General features: G+C 31.4%; 2 protein-coding genes and 1 non-coding gene across 4 annotated transcripts; 1 reads left to right on the forward strand and 2 right to left on the reverse strand.

Annotated features, from left to right (window-relative positions):
- The first annotated feature begins 12,847 nt into the window (after positions 1-12,847).
- Positions 12,848-15,518, forward strand: LOC129875091 (ribosomal RNA small subunit methyltransferase, mitochondrial). Of its 2 annotated transcripts, XM_055950522.1 has the most exons (3): positions 12,849-13,102; positions 13,196-13,323; positions 13,840-15,518. In XM_055950522.1, exons 1-3 carry the CDS (start codon positions 12,919-12,921, stop codon positions 14,599-14,601), a joined length of 1,074 nt encoding a protein of 357 aa, XP_055806497.1. In that variant the 5' UTR covers positions 12,849-12,918; the 3' UTR covers positions 14,602-15,518. The 2 variants fall into 2 exon arrangements, with proteins under 2 accessions (XP_055806498.1, XP_055806497.1); XM_055950523.1 differs by having other exon boundaries at positions 12,848-13,323.
- Positions 15,519-16,412: 894 nt separating this feature from the next.
- On the reverse strand, positions 16,413-16,485 carry TRNAK-CUU (transfer RNA lysine (anticodon CUU)). The gene has a single exon. It is a non-coding gene; the product is annotated as a tRNA-Lys (tRNA).
- A 665-nt stretch (positions 16,486-17,150) lies between these two features.
- On the reverse strand, positions 17,151-23,789 carry LOC129874352 (3-epi-6-deoxocathasterone 23-monooxygenase CYP90C1). The gene is made up of 9 exons (XM_055949621.1): positions 23,446-23,789; positions 20,695-21,025; positions 19,907-20,056; positions 19,476-19,742; positions 18,549-18,638; positions 18,262-18,340; positions 17,960-18,066; positions 17,723-17,850; positions 17,151-17,478 (listed from the first exon to the last, which is right to left on the reverse strand). Exons 1-9 carry the CDS (start codon positions 23,667-23,669, stop codon positions 17,361-17,363), a joined length of 1,494 nt encoding a protein of 497 aa, XP_055805596.1. The 5' UTR covers positions 23,670-23,789; the 3' UTR covers positions 17,151-17,360.
- Positions 23,790-26,000: the final 2,211 nt, after the last annotated feature.

Genomic DNA, 26,000 nt, shown 5'->3' on the forward strand with positions numbered 1-26,000 from the left:
GGAGTCGTATTTTACGTATTTGTTACAAATGTTTTTCTTTTTAAAAAAAATCTGTTTTCCTAGCTGTCACTGCTGATGATCAAAATTGTACACCTGGATTTATAGATTTTAGATCCACCGAGCTGACACATGAATATATTTTCAGGTCTCATTTAATTGTGATTAGTTGACATTTAATTAAAAATGAAATTTTTGATCCTTAATCTGACCTAAGGGGAATTATTTTAAATGATTTGAAAATGTTAACTTCTGAATAAGTCTCGTGAATGTATCGATCGGTTCCACTTTATTTTTCTTTGTCAAATTAATTGATGTGAAAGTTTCCTCTTTATCCTCGATAGATTTTGAAAAATAGTTATCTAAAATAATTTTCTTTAGATAATCATTGAGTTTAATTTTTTTCAATATGCCAATAAGATATATAACTTATTATATGATGAAGTAGTAAATATTCTTTTATTTTTAATTAGAAATCTCAAATTTAAATAATTTTGTTAGGAAGCTACCAAGTATCATCCGTGTGTAGTTGTGATTCACCAGAAGCAAAAGCACATAAAATGTGAAAAAGGAAACGACAAATAGAGTTTTAAATAAACGTGAAAGCTTTGGCATACTCTGTGGACAGAAATAGTTACCTATAACTTTTCATATGTACAGAAATTGCTTATTTTTTGAAGCCCTCACCGACACAACAATTACAAGTATAGTAGTAGTACATACAATACAAGAAAGTGATTTGTGTCAAACAAAGAAGATGGTCAAGTGTCCAATCGTAAGATATTAGGCATGATGAATTAATGTCACTTTCCCAACTGATTCAATTCACATGATTCCAAATTATACTGGGGTTACTAGCTTAGCTAGTGGTTTGATGAATTGACTAATTTTAAAATGTTTAATGTTTTTAAAAAAGTAAAAGAAAGTAATTGTTAATTATATATACTCTCTTGGAGTCTTTTGATCTGTTGTTTAATGTTTGGCACATACACTTAAGAAATTCATTTGATTATTCCAAATGGTAAACTTAACTTAGATATTTAATTTAGATAACTCTTAAGTCTTATCTTGAGTAATGAATGCTTTGCTAAAAAAATTGCTGGTTAAAGTAGCAAATTAACAAGAAGGATCGGAGGTACTGTATCCCCCACCCCCACCCCCAAATTAGCAATGTTTATTAGGTAAAAGGCCACTCCCTTCGTTTCATTTTACTTAATTTTTTATACTAAAAAAAGAATTTTTACATTTCTATTTTAACAAATTAAGAAATCATACTATTCTTATCATTAAATAATTATATAAAGTAATAGTAATCACATTCAAATTTCCAAAGAGTAATTAATCAAGTTAAATTAGTAAAATAAACTCTAAAGCGGGTGCACAAAGCATCGGGCTGTTTTTTTTTAGTAAAATAAACTTCCAATCAATACTTTCTTAATTATGGAAATATCAAATCAACATGGATGAAGTAAAATGAAAGGGAAAAAGTAATTAACTAGAGATTATCACAACCACAGTATACCCAGTGTAATTCCACAGGGTGGGGTATGGGAGCATAAAATGTATACAAACCTTATCATTATCTTGGGGAGGTACAGAGGTTGTTTCCGAAAGACTTGCATCAAACCCGCACAAATAAAAAGGAAGACAATGAAAAACATAGTCGATAATAAGGAGAACAGTGTAAAGTCTACAAGGAGGAAGTAATAATAACAATGAAATAATCTAAACACAATACACAAAATACAACAAAAACTACACGGGTATGATTAGTACTATGATAGATACTAATGAACCTACACCTATGCACTCCAAGACAAGACTCCACTCCTACTAGCTTTCTACCCTGATACGCAACCTTCACTCATTCCTATCTAGAGTCATGTCCTCGATAATATAAAGGTGAACCATGTCCTGTCTAATCAATTCTCTCCAATACCTTTTTGGTCTACCTAAAACCAACTTCTCGCATCTCTTCACTGGCGCAACAGCACACCTCCTTTGCATAAGTCCAAACCATCTGAGTCTGGCTTTCTTCATCTCGTCTGCCACAAGATCCACTCCTACCTTCTGTCGGATAACCTCATTCCTAATCTTGTCGCTCCTAATATGTTCACGCATCCTTATCTCTGCAACATGCATTTTCTGAACATGAGATTTCTTGATCGGCCGGCACTCCATCCCATTCAACAAGACCGGTCTAACTACCACTTTGTAAAACTGACCTTTAAATTTATGTGGTACCCTTTTATCACACAGAACCCTAGACGCAAGTCTCTATTTCATCTATGTTGTCCCAATACGATGTGTGACATCTTCATCAATATCCTCACTATCCTGGAGTACAGATCCAAGATATTTAAATCTTTAACTCTTGGGAATAGTTTATGTAGCAAACCTCACTTCCATGTTCACTTCGTCTATCTCCATACTGAATTTGTACTCTAAATACTCTGTCTTGGTCCCGCTCAGCCTGAACCATTTGGACTCAAAAGTTTATCTCCAAACCTCCAGCCTAGCATTAACGTCGTCTCGTGTCTCATCAACCAATACTATGTCATCCGCAACTAACATACACCAAGGAACCTCCTCCTGAATAAACCATGTCAACTCATCCATCACCAGGGCAAATAAGAAAGGGCTAAGAACCGATACCTGAATAGCCCCATCTTAACTGGAAAAGGCTCCGAGTTTCCTCCCACTTTCCTAACTCGAATTTTTGCTCCATCATGCATGTCTTTTATCGCCCTAATATACACCATCGGAACACCTTTAGCCTCCAACTCCAGATGACATCCCTCGAGACTTTGTCATAGGCCTTTTCGAGGTCAATGAACACCATATGAAGGTCTCTCTTCCTTTCCATACACTTCTCCACAAATCTTCGCATAAGGTAGATAGTTTCAGTAGTCAAATGCCACGGCATGAATCCAAATTGATTCTCATAAATGACCACCCCTTTCCTCACCCTCATCTCCACCACTCTCTCCCTAACCTTCATAGTGTGGCTTAACAGTTTGATACCCTATAATTGTTACAGTTCTGAATATCACCCTTATTCTTGTACAATGAAACCATTGTACTCCACCTCCATTCGTCGGATATTTTTGATGTCTTAAAAATAGCATTAAACATCCTAGTCAACCACTCCACACCTACTTTGTCGGCTAGAGATTAAAAATAATAATTCAATAAAAACCACTACAAGAAAAATAAAATTCAACTACAAAATTTATTGCTAATCTGTCACTTAATAACCTATAAATAACATAATTACAAATCCGTAGTTAAAAAGGATTAGTGACGGATTTTTACTATTTTTTGAGTGAATGATAAATGTGCCAAATTCGTAAAATACATGAAGTACTAGAATTCATTCACAAAAATGTTTTGACGGAATTGTGACACCATAACTATAATCCATATTGAAGCAAACTAGCTAGTACGTCTGAAGTTGCCTGTGTTACATTACAGCCAAAGCTTTTTTGGTGTGTCATTTTCATTTAAGAAGAGTAGAACTCAATAACTACTCTTCTTTTACGTTACAGCTTGGCCAATATATATATATATATATATATTTCAATCTCATGGATGGCGTTTTTCGAATGCGTGATATAACGATTCAGTAGTATTGTCAGTGTCTCCCAAAATTATGTCATTTTCTAGTGTCATGGCGTTCGCACCCCGCCCCCACCATCACAGCTAATTGCTTAGCTATGATCACTTCTTACTAATTGAGTGTGAAACTTGCCTACCATTTTGTTTTATTAATCACTAATTAACACATGTCAAGATTCAACAAGAAAATGTCAATTTGTAGAATGAAAAAAATCATGAAATGGTGGGAGCGACTATTTGTTGGACGTTCAAAAGCTATTCTACTTAATTAAAGTTTCCTTCTTGTTTATGTTTTTTTGTTTCGATTTTATAGTCCTAGCCAACCTTTTGAGCGGCCAAAAATACTTTTTTGAAAACAGAAAATCAATTTAGAAATATTTTTAAAAAATTTGGTTAAACACAATCTATTTCTCACAAAAATACTTTTTTTTAAAAAAATAAATTAATTTTAGAAATCCGACCAAATAGATTATTAATCTTTTCTATCTTAATATTAAAGTAAAAGGAGGTCCCACAACTCACAAGGGGAGAACTAAGGTAAATTTGACAGTCAGAAATTAAAGTAATAGCACCACTATATGGTTCCACTTCAATATTCTAGTTTTAAAATCGCTTTATTGGCATATATAATGGAGCAGAATTTTATGTTTATATACTGAAACTTTTACATGAAAACGAATATATCTACATATATATAATATTCTCCAATACCTGAAACATAGCATGAAAATTCGCAACGATTTCTTGATATAATGCTTTTCCTATCATAAATGTCAGTTGTGATAACATTATCAAATACAATATTAAAATGGGTAGTAGGAGTAGCTTTTTCTTGCAATAAGGAGAGCATCCCTAATTACGTATTCTGGCCTAACATATCACTTCATGATATCGGAGTCCATAAAACAAACAAATGAATAGTCAAACTTTATGGGTTCAATTACACAAAGTTTTTTTATTGTATGCTAAGGAATGTCAAAGTTACTATTGAGGATATCAAATGAGTATTTGGGTTGAATTTGGATGATTTACACTTTATGATATAGTCTAGGTCAATAAATAGATCTCATATTTAGACATATAATGAAGTTGAAAAAATTTAATTTATACATGCAACACCAACTAGTTGACATTTAAACTTAGTTGTGAAGTAGATCAGATGTTGTCATGAGTTGTTCTTTAGTGCATTTAAATAGTAGTATCTAGAAAATATAGAGAACGTCTAATATTAGAAAACTCATGAAATTATTAAATATTGGAATATTGAAGTAGGCTTAATTAAGTAACCTTGCAAGTTGAAGTTTTTCTTTATTGTCAAGTTAACCTTAATTAAACTAGACCCTAATTACGAGACTTTTAAGTAATGGTCAATCTCAAAAGAGAAGTAAGATTAGAGTGAAGTTACAACTTATTAGTTGTTACAAGAAATCTATACATGCCTTCTAATTGTCTCAAGACAAAAATGGGTATTTTAAACTTTGTCCTTGGTCAAAAGAAGCTAGGCAAATGGAATTGATTATCAGGGAGGGGCCAATTCTTCTTCTTCTTCTTCTTTTATCCGTCTAATTAATTGTTTGATTAATTTAGAGTGCAAATTGTAAATTAAATTAATAAACATTGGATACTAAGTGGTTGATGCAGTCTTTAGAGAGTCAAAATAATAGGAGTAGTAAGCCTTTTTGTTGCTTTTGTTAGCTTTTCCATTACGCCTTTTAAGCTTTCGACGGCGTGATGAACGGGCAGATTGCAGATTCTGTCTCGCTAATGCTTCTTTGCTTAACACTAATCATATCAATTAATTAATATTAAACTAGCTTCATTTGTAGTCCACCAGTAGCTACAAGCTCATTTTTAGGTATTCTTATAGAATTTGTTCAAAATTTTTATGTTAAGTTGGTACAAGAAATTCAATAATTGTTAGTTATAAAGGAAGTAAAAGAAAGAATCAGTGGGATGAATGTGGCAGAGAAAATGACACTTATTTTCTGAGCGATTAAGCATGGGATTATTACTAATATCATGCTTTTTGGTTAATCATAGGAAACCATTTCCTCAATTATATAAACTTAACTGCTGTGATTAAGATATTTAATAATTAACTATGCTTACATGAAAAAATTGTATGTTGGAGTACATGTTATCATCTAGCTATTAATCTGATGTAAACATGTTTTCTTATCCTGAGAAGAAATGTAGAGTTTGTAAGTCGTGAATCAAATAATTTGTAAAATTTGTATGCTTGAATCAAAGAAAGGCGGATCATTAGCGAGTAGGGTTGTACAGGGCAAATCGATAAATCGCACTAAACCGACAAATCGAACTAAACCGAAAAAAAAAAACCGATTAGTGGTTTGATTTGACTTGGCTTGGTGTTTGAAAAAAAACCCGACCATTATACGATTGATTTGGTTTAAACTAAAAAAAGTCAAACCGAACCCAAACTGACCCGATTATAGATATACTACTTTTAAATTATGTTATACATAAAAATATTTATTAAAATGTAATTTATAAATATTTTTTTAAAATTTTTCATAATTTTTATTTTCTTTCTTATATTTAGATTTGGACTTGAGAAACCCATCTAAATAATATACAAAAAAAGTCCATCTTATAAAGTTATATTATAAAGTTAAAACTTCAAACAGTGTTCTGCCTCATCTTATATGTTCATATTTTGTACTAGAACTCTTTTTAAGAAGCACTGCTCTGTGCTTTTTATTAGATACTATGAAAAATCCGAGAAACTCGAAAAAATCCGAAAAAACCGAGAAAAATTGATATAAAAAAATCCGACTTTTATTGGTTTGGTTTGATTTATAGATTTAATAACCCGACACAAATGGTTTGGTTTGGTTTGTAAAAAATTCGAATCAACCTGGTCCATGTACACCTCTATTAGAGAGTATATAATTTAAAAGAACAAATGTATTGTTTTATTTGTTTTCCTTTTATTGCAAGCGACTATAGGAGATTATTTCCTCCTTAAAAAAAATCGCGTTAGTTCATATTAAGTGAATTGTTGAGGTATGATACATCATTTCTCAAGAAAAATATTTAAGGACAACGTGATTAATGATTATTTTTCACTATTACCATTTTGTTTATAAAAAGTAAAGTAGTTAAGAACATCATTAAATGAAGGATAAATATGAAAAACAAATTAACAATTTTCTTGAACCTTGTAAAATACTTATTTTGAATTATAAAAAAAATTACAACAATTTATTTAATATAAAATAGAGTGAATAATAATTTTGAGCAGTTATTTAGGGATCTTGTTAGCTAGTGACCCAATAGTAATAAGTTAGTTATCAAACATCTTAATTCCCGTAAAGCTCTGCCATAACTAACAATTGGGACCATCCAAAGGTCAAAATTTACGTTTTAATTTGCACATGATCATTAATAGTACTCCTATTAATTAATTTCAGGTTTGCAGCAATGAAGAAATTAATATGTAATTAGCTAGGTCCTATCCTATTATAAAAGACTGTTCCCTGTTTCTACACAACACCAGGACAAAAACGATGAGTAATTAACATAAATGGGTCTGATGAAGGTTTGGTCTAAAATAAAAAAGCAAAAATAAAATAAAAAAGTACATGCTAGAATTCATGAAGACTCTTTTAACTTACACATAAAAGAAAAAGAGACCATTCATCTGATTGGTTCTCGATCGATGACCATCTTACAATTAATAAAATTCAATAGTATCTCATCTCCAAAATAATAATATAAAAATACAGCAAAAAGAGTAACTAATTAAGCAATTAAGCGTGGACGAAAATGGATGGTTTGTCAGTCTTTGTCGAATTGGCAATTGAATTAATACTCACTGTGTTTCTCTTTATTTTGTTTGAGGTTGTGTTTTTTGCAGCAGACAAATGTCCCCTTGCTGCATCATTGTAAATACACCCCCACCCCCCGCTCTCTGTGTATATATACTATAAATATAAATAACTAGTGAAACTATTCGTGCGATTATAAAAAAAATAAAAAATTACTATATTACATTATTTATATGTATAAATTCTACACATGGATAGTTTCTTATTTTAAATAAAGTATTATATAATATTTATACTTAGGTTAGTCTTAGAAAATACAATATAGATCTTTATCTTCAATATGTAAAATAGAAATTCTTTGTTATTTCTTTTAAAAGTACAAATCATTCATATTTACATAATAAAATAAAATAAATATATATATAAAAGTGGTAAAGTAAATAAAATAATTAGAGGTTATATTTGAAACAATAATCTAAAAAGTAATTAGGAGTAAAGCTCTCGTCTATGAAAGTGTGATAGGGCCTGCCTATGCGTGATTGCTGATAAAAGTCTACAAGCCCGAAAAAAAAAAAAAAAGAAGTACGGTAGGTTGTTGACTAGGGTCCACTTATAGAACAAGGGGCACGTGGCAGTCATAATTGGCGCCAATAATTATTAACGCTGTGACCCCTCCTCAGATTTAATTACTGCAACCCAACTTTTCTGTCTGCTTACACTGTCGAAGATGCCCCCATTCTGTTAGCGTCGGTGGGCTGCAGAGCCGTTAATTCTCACCCTTAATTTGGACTTGTATCTCTTTCCCAAGTATCAAGAATATTCTTTCCAAGTAAGTATCGATTATAAGACCACTTTTTACTATCTTTTCGAATCTTCTTTTTTCCTTTTTTTTTTCTTCTTATTTTTATCAAGCTAAATTAAATTAAATCAAATTAATTATATATGTGTTAAATTATAAAAATTACGATTCTTCTCATCTTAATATGATAACAAAAATATATTTTTAATTATTGATTAAGATTTACATAGTTTAAATATTGAAAAACAAAAATTATCACATAAATAGATATATCAGAGTATTAATATTTACATCATTCACCCCCTAACCCCTCTTCTATAAGTATTTATTTTACTATGAATTATTAATTGAAAAATGTTTTGCTGCAAATGAATACGTCGAAGATTAAATGTATTTTTGGCCTTTTTCTTCCTACAACTCCAAACCCATTATCTTTTTCATAACTTGGAGAGGTATTTTTAAAAAAAATTGTTTAGGATAAAAAACCATTATATATGTGAATACTGTAATTAATTTTAGGATTATATGTTAATTTATTTTGGTCGGACTCTCGTGGTTTTGCAAAAGAAAGAGAATCTTATAATCTTTGTGAAGGGTAACGTGGTTAGATTTGGTTCCCTTTGACTTCTGCTTGAGCTGCTCTTTAATTTATTTAAAGGAGGAAAAGAAAAAGTAGTACCGACTTCTTTTTTTATGCTTTCTCATTGCTACTTATTTGGTTTTAATACTATCTTATAATACTTATGATTTTAGGAGTGTTCAAATTCTCTTTTCAGCTCAAGTGGATAAGCATTAACGGATAATAAACATGCATAATTATTTACCGGAATTAGTGACGTGATTGCTTCCTTTCGGTAGGACTAATGACATAATTTCCTTATTCATTAATCATTATGTCTTTATTTATTCTCTAACGTATTACAAAATTAATATGTCTGAATTATTAGTTATCGACCACGGTGCATAGCATTATTCTGTTTTAACGGTAAAACAAGAAATAAGAGGAGTTACTAATTGTGACATTTCAACGGTTATGTTTTTAATCTTTTGATCTTATTGACAATATAACGGTTGATTAATAGTAGTAAGTTTTGACATCTTCAATGATTTATAATTCATAATTGGTGCTATCCACTTCCCGCATTCATCGCATAAACGTTGGTCAGTTTTTTTTTTTCCCCATTAAAGTATAGCAAACCTTTTTTTTTTTTTTGCTTAAAAATGTCACTATAAACTTTGACATAACAAGTGATTTAAGGGATTCTAGAATCTAGGATTTGACAGTTGATGATTTAACCGATCAGATAACATGAGACAGTAGGTTTTGGATTGTTATTACTACTGGTGTTTATTGTATAACTGTTTGGGAATGATGTATTTTTCCTAATTAATTACATATGAAATTGCCACTTACATAAACATCACGAGAACATATTTTGATTCAAGTATTTATGATATGTTTGATTTGGATTTTGATTTACTCATTTTCTACTTGGTTTTATCGACCAAACTCATTGTTTGGTTATTATACATACACTAGCTTTGAGAGTTTAAAAATAATCATTACCTGGTAATTAAATGCCTACCCTTTTTTTCATGATAAACTAATCGTCTTAGTCACTTTTTGGGTAACTTTTAGTCTTGATGATGAACTAAAATCATGTAGACTTAACTATTACACAAATACTAGATAAATTTAATGTCGTAGAACTAGCCATTTTGGTTTAACTAATGAAAAGTGATAAATAACCGTCAAGCTTGGAAATAAATCACTGATTTTATAATTAAAATATTTATCTTGATTCGAAAAAGTTTACTAGTTAAACATATAAATAATTTAAAAAGTGTTTATAAATCAACCAGACTATTTTTTAGACCTACCCAAATACCTTAGTGATCATTTATTTACTTTGATAACTTCAATATCAGCGTTGATCATGTAAACCATATTTATAAGACTTGTATAATTTTTCAACAAGAGGGTTTAATTGAATCCCCTGACCACATGCATGGAGCAAATTAGCAAAATAAGGACAAGTTTAAGTTTTTGCTAAGAACAATTATGATTGACCCTTCATGAGGGCAGTAGTACCAACCAACCAACCAACCAACAATAGGATATCTAATTAATTAGGATATAGCACGCCCCCCCACACAAGATGGTTCCTTCAAATTCACGACTCGTTTATTATGTACTGTAACAGATTTATGCTTCCAATTACTCTATTGCATGTGATTGCTTTGTCAGTCTCCTAAAATTTGGGCCTTACTTGTTTCTTCCTTTTGTTACTAGCACTATTTTTTTCACATAATTTTCAGTCCACGTCTGTATTTAGTTCTTTCACTTTTTACTTTTCTTCTCTCTTTTTTCTCCTCGGCTTCCTCTTTAGCACTTTGGTCCTCTAGCTAATACCATAACTAGCATCTAAAGTAAATACAAGTTTTTGCCACACCTAATGAGAAATTTACATTTTTTCCCTTTTTAAATAATAATATGTAATTGAAGCTCTATGTACTAAACTGTAGGGACGATGCTACATGGTACAAATTAAAGGGACCGGTTTAATTGATTTTTTATACTTTTAGTGTAGAGGTAAAGGAAGATCAGAAATTGCGCGCTTTTAAGTATAGTAAGTGTGACATTCTTTCATTTCAGAGAAAAATAATTCCCTGTATAAAATTTCCAACTCTAAACCGGTTATCCACTATCATGTTTTATTTCTATGATGTTGGAGGATTATTTTCTTGCAGAATTTAAAAGAGAATGTCTCTATAAGAATTAAACATGGCAAGTGAAACAATTACCAAACAAATGCCCCCATACTGTGCAAAGAGAGTTGATGAAACTAGCTAGCAATTTGGCAATATAATGTAAACTTTAGAGGTTAATGAGGAATAGTAAAGAATGGGACCAGCATGGAGATAACGAAATATAAAGTATGGGGACCTTCTCCAGTACGAAAGAGTTATGGGGACTTTGTTTTTCCCTCAGAATTGATTGGTCTATTACCATGCTTCCTATCCTCTTTGCTTCTTCTTTAAGAATTTCTAGAGGCAATCTTATTATTCATAGAATATGTATACTCCAGTAGGATATGTCCAAGTTATTTCATTTTTTAACGTATCTTGGTATCAAATTAAAGATGGTCTGATTATAATTGAAGAACTTATAGTCGAGAAAAATATCACTTGAGTATGTCCAACTTTTGTCCTTTGTCGATGATAGCTGGAACATTGCCAAACGCGCGATTTGTTTAATTTCATTTTTCACTCACATATATAGTTCTACCTAAGTTTTTCGTTCTTACAATATTTTGTCCTAAACTTTTAGTTTTACTTGAAAATCGGTGAGTGCAATTATTTACTTCAATGTTTTTATGCTGATCAAACTAACATATCAAAATTGTGTAATCACATCTAATTACCCTTAAAGACAATTCTTTCCAACTATATATTGCATTTTAAAATTATGATAGCTAATATAACAATAATCGAAAAAATTAAGGAGTAGAAAAAGATGATGCATATCCCAAGACTAGCCAGGCGTTAATTAATTAGTTGAAACATTCATACGTTTATCAGATCTCAATGTTCCTTTAAACTTATATATCTAATATACATCATCACTTTCTTAACATTAATCTGCCAAATATAATTACACAGAGTGGAATTACGAAGTCCCATCAGCCCATCACAGCTGAAGAAAACAAAAGGGGGAGTTGTTTGCATAAAGAGGGGATCTCAGTGCTAATTAGTGACAAAATGTTGCGAACTACGTAAAGGGGTGTGAGGAAAAAAAAAATAAACGATGATTTCGTCCGGCTATTTGTATGACGATCCCGAAATTCTTCGGTTTCACAAAGGGTTACGCCTAATCTCAGTACCTTTCAATCAAACACTTGCTATGATTTGTATGAAAAAGACTCGACATCTACAAATTATTTAGTATTTTTGAAAAACACTCTTGAAAGAATATTACTGAGACAAAGATGAAGAACATTATTACTAGTAGTTGAGCTTACAAAAAAAGGTGATTGAGGGCCTTTTTTTGTGTATGAACGTATGACATAATGATGTGAGCTTGTTTGTGTAGTCATAATTACGAGCCATAATTTGTGACCGTCGTAATACAACTAGCTCCGCTACGGACTCACTTGTTGTATATTTGACTGGCCTTGGAGAATAATTACGGGACTTCCATGCTTGTTTAGCAGTATTTGAAGTTCTAATTATATCACCAATTGTTCTTGTCCTTTTTTATCATCATAACTAGAAACGAGTACTAAATCAAAATAGTAAAATATTATACTAAATGTACAACAATAACATATTTGGTGTGATTCTAAAAAGGGTTAGGTCTACCTAGACCCTACCTTGTCTTGGAGGTAGAGAAACTATTTTAGGATAGGCTCACTCGAGGAAAAACAGTTCACTACTGTTCAACATATGACATAATAAATTGTTGTTAAGTCGTATCAGTAGAACTTTTTCATTACATTATGTTACTAAAACGCAAGGTTTAGGTAGGCCTTTCTTTCCATAGTAGTTGGGCCAAACCACTGGCCCGGAGAAGCAGTTATTCATACTTTTGGGCCATTCAATCTGATCTTGGCCCATATCTGTGAACTGACCTGGGCGAGCAAACATTTTTTCTTTTCTCTTTGGCGCTTGGAACTTGAAGCTCATGAATTTCCCCAAATCTCTCCAACGACAATGCTTCATCGTATCAAAATTTTCTCGAGCAAACTAATCATTAAACAACATTGTCTCCAGCGAAGTTGTCGTACGAAGTCTACTCGCCACTTCAACAACGTCAGAGATGAAGATGAAGAATATCACAAAGTCAGAAGAAAAACTGAAAATGAAGAACCACAAATATATTTGCTTAAGAGTAGAGGTCAACATCTTCTCATGAATCCTCGAGTCCTTAATTCCATAGTCCAAAAATCCAACATACTTTCTACTGATACCGTTCTAGAAATTGGACCAGGCACCGGAAATCTCACCCTCAAGCTTCTAGAAGTTGCCGAAAAAGTCATAGCCATTGAAATTGACAAACGTATGATAGAGATTCTTCACAAGCGCGTCTCTGAACGAGGACTTCAAGACCGTTTAACTGTAAGTTTATATGCGCGCATAACGTTCGACGAAATGCCTTATGACTTGTTAAAAAAATAATCTTAGTGTAAAATTCTGCATTATTGTTATAATGTGTTGTTTTCTGTTAAAACTAGGCATAAACTAAATGAAACTGTATTTGTCTTAAGAAATTCATTGAACTTGTTCAAATTATTAATTTAGAACCTACTAAACTAACTTAAAAGGATTAGAATCCTGAATCCATCAGCTTAAAATCCTGGCTACGTCTCTGATTTTATACCGCGATTGAATGAGATATATGACTAGGTGTATTAGTAATACATGGGTTAGGCAAATTCTTGATTTTGGTACATTCATTGCTGCATCTTATATTATGACAATCCGTGTATGATTGTCGCAATGTATAACAACCTTTATATTATAATCCTTGTATAACGTTTCATTGAACCAAAGGACCGCTTAGTGCAGTTGAGTATGACTTGTGTAGGACTTCGTACTTAGTTCAATTGAGTAGTTGTCATTTGGGTTTTGCAGGTTATATGCCAAGATGCTTTAAAGACTGAGTTTCCCCGGTTTGATCTTATGGTAGCCAACATCCCTTATGGAATTTCCTCGCCTCTTGTTGCTAAATTAGTTTATGGAAAGAACTCATATAGGAGTGGGACACTACTGTTGCAGAAAGAGTTTGCAAGGAGGCTATTGGCAAATCCAGGGGACTCAGAGTTTAATAGATTAGCAGTGAACGTGAAGCTGGTGGCTGACGTAGAGTTTGTCATGAATGTGAGCAAGAAGGACTTTTTGCCATGTCCAAAGGTTGATTCTTCTGTTGTGAAGATACATCCTAAAACTGAAATTCCAGAGGTGGACTATGAAGAATGGTGTGCATTTACAAGAACTTGCTTCACCAAGAAAAATAAAACATTGGGTGCGATCTTTAAGCAGAAAAGAATGTTGATGGAGTTAATGAAACTGCAAGAAACCAAAGGAGATGAAGAGAACAACACATTGTACAATGATTATCATGTTAATGATTCCGAAGATGAAGACGGGCTGAGCAATGAAGACAATGTTAATTTCTCTTCCGATGTGGGGAAGAACTTGAATATGTTTAGAGAGATAATCAATGACATTTTAAGAGCTGGTGGATTTGAAGATAAGAGGCCTTCAAAGCTCTCCCACGTGGAGCTGCTGGACTTGCTTTCTTTATTCAATCGAGCTAGGATACATTTTCACAGTCAAGTAAATCCCAAGGATGAAAGTGATGCAGATCTTGCTTCTGCATTTGGTCCATTATAGAGCCTTAATGCACCTATGCTTGTGTAAATACATGCTGCATGGTTTCTTACCTCATTTTCGTAAATGGAAATTCAACCAACTTCATTGATCTATCCATAGCTGCAGATGATCAATTGTTTTTGCAAGAATCTTGCAGAAGATGTCACTTCAACCTCAGAAAGTTCATACTTTGTAGGTGATTGATTGGTCTGTGCCTCTCTCAATCCTTTTAGTAAAAGATAGCACGCTTTCATCACTCATTCTTAGTCATATCATGACTACTGCATTCTGGGCACAAACTTTATGTTTCTCTTGATTGAATTTGATTGGTGGAATGCCGAATGGGACCTCATGGTGTTGTTTAACTATTTAATATCAGTTATATTTAGCAGATGGATTGACTCCAATGGAGCCCAATATCGAGTTGTGCACTAGGGAAATAAGTTTCGGAGCCTTGAGATGGTTTATTGGGCTCGTTTCCAAAATCCTCCTGTCAGGCCTGAGAGTATCAAGTTGTTTGCTAGCACCTTGTTGTCCATCTGCAGAACTGGAGCTCCGGCTGGTATTTGGCACACTTCACCCTGAGCTTTTTATAAGATTTTGCCATTCAATAGTTTTCAGCTTAACCGACAGTCACCAGAAAGGGAAGGGCCAGCACAAGCTTTGTGTGAAAAGAACCAGCTTGGAACCCCCAGCTCTCTACCTTCATGTTGTTATTCTACTCATGCTGGAATATTGGGTTTTGGCTGTCCTATTTAACTGTCTTCTTCTTTTCTTGTTTGGGTAAATTCTTAATAGATTTTTTCTTCCAAGTTCTTAATCATCAGGATTATTTTTAATGTGTTCTCCCTTTGGTTTTACCAAAGGCCATGTTGGATGTAATATGGAGTTGATATAGCTCAATATTGATCAAAAGGGAAATCATCTATCTTCATTTTTTCTATTGTTTTGTTTACTTTTCAGGAAGAAAATTCATTTTTTGACAGTGGTGATGTTAATATCAAGGGAATCTTGCTTGTGACTATCCAGAAAAGGAAAAGAAAAAAAGGATAAAAAATGATTGAAAATTATTACTGTTGAATGTCAAAAACCATGTGTGGTATAAATACTTGCCTGCTAAACCAGTAAGTCCAATTAACAAAAATGAAGTGTTAAGCGCCACCACAAGGCTTTTATATTGTGAGTGAGTGCATAGTCTTCTCTTTTGAAAATCTGACCATGATTGCTCCTTTGATTTTCTTGAAACCTTTGAACTATCTATTGAGTTCAGCTGCTGAGGGTATTAATAGCGCGTGCGCGCTCACATATTTGATAGTATCATGTTCTGATAACTGTGTGATGATTAGAAGTTCGTCTTTTCCAGAGAGTGGTCCCTTTTTTCCAATTTTCATTGTTATGACATTTACGTATTTTTCTTCCATGTAAGTTGCACATCCAGGTTGCTAAACCTTCCTACTCTCAACATGTTCCCGGATCGAGGTGTTACTTGTCTGGCCTAACAGATGAACAACGAAGCACGGTCAATTGTCTACCCTGTCAACTTAAACCTGAGGATCATTAGAAAAATAAAATTAATCCTTGCATTTTAGCTCCCTGAAGTGATATCAGAATATGAATCTGTGTGATGTCAGCTGCTTCCTAAGATAAGTGAAGTGAAGCCAAAGAGATCATAACCATTTTCTTGCATGTGTTTGTTAACAAAGAAAAAGGAAATTCTAAAGTTGTAGGAATATTTTCAACTTTTTTAGCAAGTACGTAGAGTTTCAAAATAGTGGCTATTCAAGAAAAGTTTTGAATTTTCAACTTCTTTTTGTCAAAAAAAAGGAAGGTAACGCCCACCGTGGGGCTCGAACCCACGACCACAAGGTTAAGAGCCTTGCGCTCTACCAACTGAGCTAGACGGGCAGATAATGTTAACAATAGTCAATTAGTATAAATCTTTTACTTTTGCTAGATCAGGATTATAGGAGCACGGTTAAGGCAGTTTCTAGTTAATTTTAAACCAGTTTCTCAATACTTTTGGTTTCAGCAGATAACATCTCGGACATGAATACTTGCCGCAAACACTTCCAAAGGTGCTTTCTACCATAGATAGACACCATTGGAACAAGAGTTTGTGCGGTAAACTGATGCTGTGAGGTGGAGATAGCTGCACTTCTTGACCAGAGGGGTACTAATATGATAATCATTCTTTACCTATAATCCTAACTCGTGAGTTCGAGTTACCAAGAGCGGAAAAGGTGGAAGGTCAAAGTGCAACTCATATAGGTGTTGTTGAGCATTGGTTCCATTAAATTTTTGACGATAGCTTGTATAAATTTTGTACATTTTGTCTGATTTACCAACCAAATTATTTGTTAGGCGAGTGACGCACGTGTGGCAGAGGACCCACCTTTCTACTTCATTCTACATATCTAGTTTACAGCCATTACATATTTTATTTTTTTGTGGAACAAAAAGGACATAGAAATCTTCCAAAATTTGATGATAAGGATCAAGATTAGGAATTAATTTTTCCACTACCATATATTCCTCATACGCTAGGACTATAATAATGATAAGAACAATCATCCACCCAAAAGAAAATTAATAATAAGTTGACATTGAGCTAAATATTAATCCTAGCAGACGTCCCTCGATCAATTTTTTTCAAAAAATATAAAACCTTGTACTTGGTTTGCTACCTTAACATAGCGATATATATTTGGTTGAGATAATAAAAGATGTTGGTTACATAAATAAAATTGGAGAAATTAAGGATGGAAATAATAAAGAAAAATTTAGTTTTGTTTGGTTTGAATTAGTGGGTTTTGCTGAACGGGCATGATGTTGATAGGCAGTTTGTTCTTCATCTTCACTGTTGGGAAATAGACAATCTCATCCTTCTCTGCCACCCATCTGTTTATCAGCACAATAGAAAGTGATTGCTCATTAGCCTTCAATAATTCTTGCTATTAATTATTACTCTTGTATTATTTTCAAACACCGCTATCTTTTGGTCCTTAGCTACTTGGTTAAAAAATAACAAAAGAGTACTATTTCCACTTCTTTTTTTTTTCCTTTTCGAATTGCAACAACTATGTCTCAATCCGAGCTAGTCAGAAATATATTTGCTTAAAGAAAATGGAGAGCGTGTTTTTACCGGTAGGTGGTGACAAGATGGTGGAGGAAAATGGAGATTTCTAGTCTTGAAAGTTCTAAACCAGGACATAGCCTCTGTCCTCCACCAAATGGTGTAAATGTGTTGCTGGTCACAGCAACTCCAACTTTCTGCCGAGCCAAACAATTAGTTAGAATTCTAACTACAATTGACAATTTCACATATTTGGGAAACTTAAGTTATATATAATTATTAATTGTATAAAAGGAAAAAGCTGACCTCCCATCTGGAGGGATCAAAATTGTATGGATTTTCATAATTTTCTTCATCCATGTGAACTGAAGTGAAGGATGCCAAAACACACCATCCTTTTGGTATCAAATGCCCTGCAACTCACAAGCCCCGAATTGATTATATTAAACACTATACAAGTTCGAGTTAGTTTAATGAATGGTTACGCAACTTTTATTTTATTGCACTACAATTAAACTATTTTTTGTAATACAATAGTTAGGAGGCTAAACAGTAAACACATATGGGAATTGGGAAAATGGTGGATCATAAAGAAAAGAAATACTGACCTTTGATTTTGACATCTTTGAGAGCTTTTCTCCAAACTGCATTAATGATATTAGCCAATCTCAACGTTTCACTGATAACCTGTCATTCCATAACAAGTAATCTTAATCTTCTCATTATTGTGAATTTCAAAAATTTGATTAAATTTTCAACGCATTTATATAATTTAAGAAAAAGACGGAATTAAAGATTACGTATAATTTTTTGAGACATTTTTTGGGGGGTAGGGGTGTATACTGAAAAAGTATGATAATTTATTTATAACATAAAAATAGAAATGGAAACTAACATTCTGAGTGAAGGGCATTGACATATAATCTGTCCAACTATAATCCTCACAGCAACTTATCTTCTGCTGCTTCAATTCCAAATTCTCCTCCTGCCATCATTCAGTAAAACAACAAATAAAATTGGTCCACAACTGACAGTCGTTAAATCAGATCGTACGGCTAAAACATAGTCTTCCATACTTTTTTTTTTTTTTAAAGTATTTTAAAAAGTTTTGTGTGTCCCAGTTTTGAAAATGACTTGGTAGTAAACGTCAAAAAGATAAAATTCAATAAAAGCAGAAAATATTAAACGATCATGTGACTATGACATATAATTCCCCACGACCCACACGTGGGGGCAAGTACCATTGCTCCCGACCGTTGATATTTTAGCCCAAGCAAGCCTATCCGTCCATTATTATATCCCAAAAGAGTCACTTTTACTAAGCAAACTATTCAATTTTAGTGTTTTTAACATTTCTCGTTTTCATGTAACTAAGAAGACCTTGGTTTTATTCTTTTCAATTTTAGTCGTATTTAAGTAAAAGAGTGTTTTATACCATCAATACATCTTTTACTTTAGGAGTGTGTAATTTTCTGATGCCCAAACTAAAAACACTATTTAATTACTTATTATAAACGGAAGGAAATATCCAGAAAAAAAAAATTAAAATATTTTTATTTTATTTTATTTAGTTTCATTTCACATTAAATAACATAATTTTATAGAAATGATCTAATTTTTCATTTCTTTTTTCCATAATTCGGGTACAATGCAACACATGGATAAAAACTGAATTGATCTAATTAACATACTTTTATTTTATTTTCATTTCACATTTAATAACACAATTATTTGTAGTTGTATGTTGTTTTAATTTGATGGTGTAAATTTATTTTTAATACAATTAGTTAACTTTTTAAATAAAAGGATAACGACATCATACCAGCAAGCGAGCTAGAGCGACGGGATTGTCACTTAGAAATTTGACAGCTAAGGTGATCGCCGTTGGTACAGTCTCTTCTCCAGGGATCATCATCTCTATTAAGTTGCCACTGATGAAATCAGACGGCAGAGGTTGCTTTGCCCCATCACCATTCCCTAAGAGCGCGTCAATTGCATCATTTGGTAAACCCTTCTCTTTCCTTTTCTCCATGCTCAATTTTCTCTCCACTACCATCTTCCCTACCATTGTTAATAACCTTTCTTTGGCCTAAATAAACACTTAAAAGTAGTGTTAATTACAACTCACAAATACAAAACAAGTTACAACCTTGAGTTATATATACAGGTAATGTAAATACATTTTATACTATGTCAGTGTATATAACTTAAATTCAAAAAGAAATTAGTACGGAGTAACCAACGGGAAATTACCTTTAAAGATTTGTAGAGAGTGGTTCCGGGAAGTTTAATGGGCAAGCAAATCAAGCCTTTGGTGAATTCTTCAAATTCTATCTTGAGCAAGTCCAATTCTTCTCCAGGGTCCACGCTTAGTATCAGTTTGACCAGTACCTCAAATGCAATCTTCAATGGCCAACAACAGGAAAATATCACACAAAAATGAACCTCATATCATATATAGATACCCAAAAAGATGGTAATGTCTGTGTATATATTTTATTCTTTTCAGACTTCACTTGTGAAATTATATTGAGTATGTGTTATTGTTGGACTACGTTTTGATTATTATTAATTATCACATATAAGAAATTGATAGAAAATACGATAGAAATATTATCAAAGGACTATATAACTCTTATGAATAATTGTCGTCAAATGTCATAATTATGAATGTCAAAATAGAACACGCAATTTAGGTTGTACTAGCCCCAATTTAGTTGTCATATGTCACTTTTGCTTAATTGAATAATTGAAAGCTGCGTACAAATTCACCTTGGGAATAATAACAACCCACAAAATTCGCTAAACAACAAAAATCTCATATTAAACCCATTAAGCTATGAATTAGCGATAGAATATAAGAAAATTCAATTAGCAAGATGTTTTTTAGCAACAAATTAAATTTCATAGCTAATTCCATAGGACGTGACATTGGACGAAGTGGGCTCATATGATATATTTATATATACTACAAGTGGTAGTGTGGTACGAACAGACATAATATAAATGCATGCATGTGCAGCAAGAATTTAGAGAGAGACCTTTTTGGCTTCATCTTGTACGTAGACAACGCAGTGTTGTTTTTCCAGCCATGTTGACAAGAAATGGCGGACGGAGGCTTCGATGTCCCGTGTAATACGGGCCTTGAGTTGCGGTGATTTTAAGAAGCTCCCGATCAGTCCGTGTAGTTTTCTATGTACTGGCCCATTCATTTGCAATATTGAATTCTTCCCAAATAATTCTGTTATTGATTTAGGATAACATGGTATAAATACATCCCCATTGTTCTGTAGAACCACTTTGTTCACCTCTGCATCTGTTGATACTATTATTCCTTTTCCCAGTATATTACTTTTGAACACTTTCCCGTACCTTAAAACCAACCAAAAAAAAAGAGTTATTGTTAGTCTTTTTCGTATATCTGCAAACTAACAACAATAACAATATATTTAATATAATCGAATTGATGTGTACACGATTTTATCTCTATCTTACGAAAATAAAAAAAAATATTTCAAATAAATCCTCGCCTTAATTATCAAAATATATGTGCAAATTAGGTTGGGGAAAAGGGATGACAGAATTTTAATGAGGAAGCCTGATTAGGCTCTCTGCAAATTCAGTTACTAGCTAGCTAGAGTGGAAGAGAGGTACAGTTAACAGCAAAAGAGAGGTGTGGCAGCTTTATACAAAATGTCCTACTTAATTGATTGCCAAATCTTTTTCATGATTTTGGCCAAGGCATATGACATGGTACCATTGGTTAAAATAGCGGTATGAACAATGATTCTGCAATAAAATCTTACTCCCAAGCCCCAAAATTTTAGCTCATTTTCAATTTAGTGAAGAATTCAAGGCATATTTTACTAAATTATTTCTATTTATGTAAATATTTTATTAATAGTTGAGCATTATTATGAAAAAATAGTTCCTTCTTAATATTAGATATATAGTTAAAAACAATGAGTACTATATTTTATTTTGAATTTTAAAAAAAACACTCATTTTTAAATTTGTTTTTGCAATTCTTATTTCGAGACAGATGACTCACGTGTTTCTTGTCTCATCGTTTATGAACTTGAGCTTCTAATGAAAGCTTAGAAACCATATTCTATATACATCTATAGAACATAATTATAATAATTGAGGGGCGACAAATTTTGGAAGTGTATATATTATTAGCAAGTGTCGGCAAAATAAGCAATGTATTGGAGAAGAAAAGAAAAAGATTATACAGTTTCAAAAAATTATGTAAAAGAGAATAAAAATGAAAAGTGATACCATCGAATATTACTCATTAATTTAAATACTATTCTCACTTCAGTCAACAATGGGCACTTAGACGTATTATTAGGTAGTATTACTTTTCCAATTCTACTTTTTGTTTTTCACTTATTATAGAAAATGAAAAGGGCAGCTAATGTTACTAGTAGTAATATTTTAATCTTGTAGAGTACAAAATAAAAAGTTTATTCTTTTAATTCGTTCAAAATATATATTTTATTTTTATTCATAATTTTTTAATTCTAATTTTACATATGATATATTTAAAATTTAAAATTTTAAAAATATTTTACTATATTTTAAACTTTAAATCACAACAAATAAATTAATTAAAACAAATGAAGTAATATTTTTAATCAAAATGCCGTGCAGCTGATCTAAGTCAACTGATTAAGGCCCACGTGCATGACCACGCCATGACCCTTTATTTAAAAGAAGAAAACTCCTTTAAATAATACTCCATCCTTTCCGAGTGTTAGTTTACTAAAGAAAATAAAAGGTTATTCCAAAATAATAATCGTTTTAGAAATTTAAAGATAAAAAAATAAATATTTGTAATAATTATCTTTTATTAATATTCTTATATTAAAAAATATTTTTTCTTTTTAGTCTATTTAAAAAAAATAGTTCTTTTCTTTTTAATTATTTTTTAATTTTAATTTTCCATACGATGTTTAAGCACTCAAATAGGTAAATAAATTGAAATTGGAGAAATACTTTTTTCAAGAAATATTTATTATAAATAGAAATGACTTATTAGTTTATTTTAATTTATTATTTTTTATATTAGATGTGAATTCAAAATCTTTACTAACTCAATTGAAATCAAAATCTTACTGACTCAACTAATTGACTATGAACTTTCTCCTTCCTTATTATCCCTTCCCACCCCCAATTTTAAATAAGAAAAGAAGAACTTATTGAATATGAAATAAGTAAAAATGTCACTTATTTTGGGGTGGATATATGGAGTAGTATACTAAAACATTTTTAAAAGGGCAAAGGGTCTGATTTATCTCCGAAAGTTATGATATAGAGTTGATATATTTTTTATTTAAAAATTAGCTTATGTTATTGAAATGACATATATATATATATATATATATTCCTACATGAAATATCAAAAAAATATTTTTTTACTTATGCGAGCTATTTTTAATTTATAACGATATATATGTCATTTCAATATATGAGCTAATTTTTAAACGAAGAATATATGAGCTTCATGTAATAAAGTTTAGGGGTAAATGAGATCTTTACCCTTTTTAAAATGACCGATCTTAGAAACCAAAATGCAGCTTTAAGAATTTAAAACCATCACCACAAAGGTTCAAATAATCCATTAAAAAAATAAATGTTTACTAGAAAGAAGATGGAAAAGATTTTACTTGCTCTAGAACTGGTAAAAAAAAAATTTTAAAAAAATCTGTTAATTCGATTTCTGAAAAGATAAAAGAGAGAATTTTAAAAACTAAATGAGGCTGAAAGATAAGAGAAAATGTGCTCACATCGACTTTCGTTTTTCCATGAAAGTGACAGGACGAGAAGTGTATCCAGAAGCAATGAAATCGAGCGTTTCTCCTAAAAGAGGCCAACCAGAATTTCCTCTTGGAACTCCACTTGCCCTTTCTTTCTCTTCTTTTTGCTTTTTTCTCATCTTATAAATTAACCACAAAACTCCTACCCCTGTTCCTATATATATCCAAATCCAACTTTCTGCTTTCTCTTCCATTTTCACATATACACAGCTTTGATATATCTATATATACCAAGAGAGAAGAGAGAGAAAGAGAGGTGGTGGGTTTTATTTTTGGAAGAGAGATATATAAATACAGACTCATCTTCGTGTGGGATAATTGAGAGATGAAACTGATGTTTTATTATATTCAAATAATTCCCATAAATAATGATAATTGTATATGCTCTATTCCTTTTGTCTTCATTCCCCTGCTTCTCTATATATACTAACGACAATAAATTCCTAAATTTTATACATCTTTATCCATATTTATTTATTTATTATTGACGTAGACGGTCTAGATCAATGAAATGAAAAATTAGTTGATAGAATAAATAACAAATACATGAGAAAACTAGACGAAGTGCGCTAGAGAAAAAAAAAAAATATATATATATATATATATAAACGGGGAAAATCATTTACTCTTGTTTGATATATTAATTTATCCCCTTTGCTGATCAGATCTTAGTTAATATCGTTGACTCTTCATTTAGACTGTTATAAAGTACTTTCTGAATTATAAATGCTCATAAAAGATTTTCCTAATCAAGTTTTTAATATTAGTAATATTTAGATCAAGTCAAATTATAACCTTGCCAATCCATATGAATTGTTTATTTACTAATTTTGGGCGAGTTGTTGCCTCAATATTATGAGGTACTATTTTTAATTACAAATCGGATTATTATTACTAGAATCGGACTATGTACAACTAACAATTACGGGTGTTCATTATTTGATTTAGATCGGTTATTAGTTAAAATTAAAATTAAATGAATTTAATCGATTTTCAAATTATTAAAACCAAATCAAAAAAATAATTGTCGGATTGGTTCGGTTTTGTTTAATTTTTTCAGTTTGAAAATAATAAATTTGTTGAAGTCATCTGCATCTCAATAGACACAAACACCTAGTACATGAACAATCCACGGAAAAGCTACTATGGATTCAATTAAGCAATTAAGCAATATTAGAGTTATTATTACACGAAAAAAGTGATTTAGTTAATTAATACTAAAGTCATTTTACACCAAAGATCAAAAATTAAATCTCTATGGCAAAAACATAACCTCAAGCTCAACAATTGAGACCCGAGGGAGGGATACAAGAAACTTATATACCAAAATTTAAGTGTTGGGCTTGAGAAAATGGTAAAGTTAAAGACCTAAAATAGTTAAAATTTAATAAAATATTTATATTTATTTATGAATAATATATAGATAATTATGAAAATTATATATATAATTTCTCAGTTTGGTTCGATTATTTTTGCGGTTTATTTTTAGTAAAATCAAAATTAAATCAAATAGTGTCAATTTTCAAAATTTAAAATCAAATATCATTTTTTTTAATCGATTTAGTTTGAATTGCGATTGAGTTTGATTTTTTAACCATAAACATGAAAAACCCTACTAACAATCATAGTAAGAAGGGATTTTTTTTTGACTTGAATGTTTTGTTTTTATATAAATTTCTCGAACATTTTCACATGTTATTCAACAATTGTTTTTTTATGGGTGTGTATCGGTCGGTTTGATTTGGTTTTGTGTATTATCGGTTTGGTTTATTAATTTTTTATTTTAAAATATGCTAAATCAATAAGATATTTTTTATCAATTTTGATTCTTAACGATTCGATTTTCGGTTTAACCAATAAAAAAATATTAATAAGATAATTATATGACTTCTCCAATATTTGGCGCGACAAGAAGATTATATAACTTTACAGAATGCTCATAAAATAAAAACAATAAAGACTAACATGAAAAAGAACTCTACAAGTACAACACAAATAAAAAAAACTAGGACAATAATATGAATTGAATGTTAAATGACAAAGGTAATAACCAATTGGTATTGATAATATTACTTAATATTTATTTAGGAGTAAAATATTAAATTACTATTGTCTTATTGAGTTATCGATCTACCCAATATTAAAAATCAATATCGAAACAATAACCCGATAATTTTTTATATATTAAATCACCAAAAGCTCATTAATTCAATAATCCCAAAATAATAACCTAATAATATTTTTTTATTCAATTTATTGATCGATTTAATTTTTACACATTCCAATATTTTTCTCCATCTTTGTATTGTTAATTACTTTAATCGGACATCATGGCATATGATATTGCGCCTAATTATTCCTTCTCCACCCAACATACCTTAATTATGAAGGTTTTGGCATATAAAAAAAGGTGATCTCCGTCGAATGGAGTTCGTCTTTGAAAATGAAAGAAATTACGCTTATCATTTAGAGGTAGAAAGTATTAAAAGTAATTTATGTATTTTAATCTCAATACGATAGACTTA

This window comes from Solanum dulcamara, chromosome 11, assembly GCF_947179165.1.
Source record: "Solanum dulcamara chromosome 11, daSolDulc1.2, whole genome shotgun sequence".
NCBI classification, from domain to species: domain Eukaryota; kingdom Viridiplantae; phylum Streptophyta; class Magnoliopsida; order Solanales; family Solanaceae; genus Solanum; species Solanum dulcamara.

Coding starts and splice junctions, on each gene's coding strand:
- LOC129875091 (XM_055950523.1), top strand. CDS start 12,919: ATGCTTCATCGTATCAAAATTTTCTCGAGCAAACTAATCATTAAACAA. Junction 13,324..13,839: donor GACTTCAAGACCGTTTAACT/GTAAGTTTATAT, acceptor TGGGTTTTGCAG/GTTATATGCCAAGATGCTTT.
- LOC129874352 (XM_055949621.1), bottom strand. CDS start 23,669: ATGGAAGAGAAAGCAGAAAGTTGGATTTGGATATATATAGGAACAGGG. Junction 20,057..20,694: donor TACAAGATGAAGCCAAAAAG/GTCTCTCTCTAA, acceptor TGGCCATTGAAG/ATTGCATTTGAGGTACTGGT. Junction 17,851..17,959: donor TTGATCCCTCCAGATGGGAG/GTCAGCTTTTTC, acceptor TTGGCTCGGCAG/AAAGTTGGAGTTGCTGTGAC.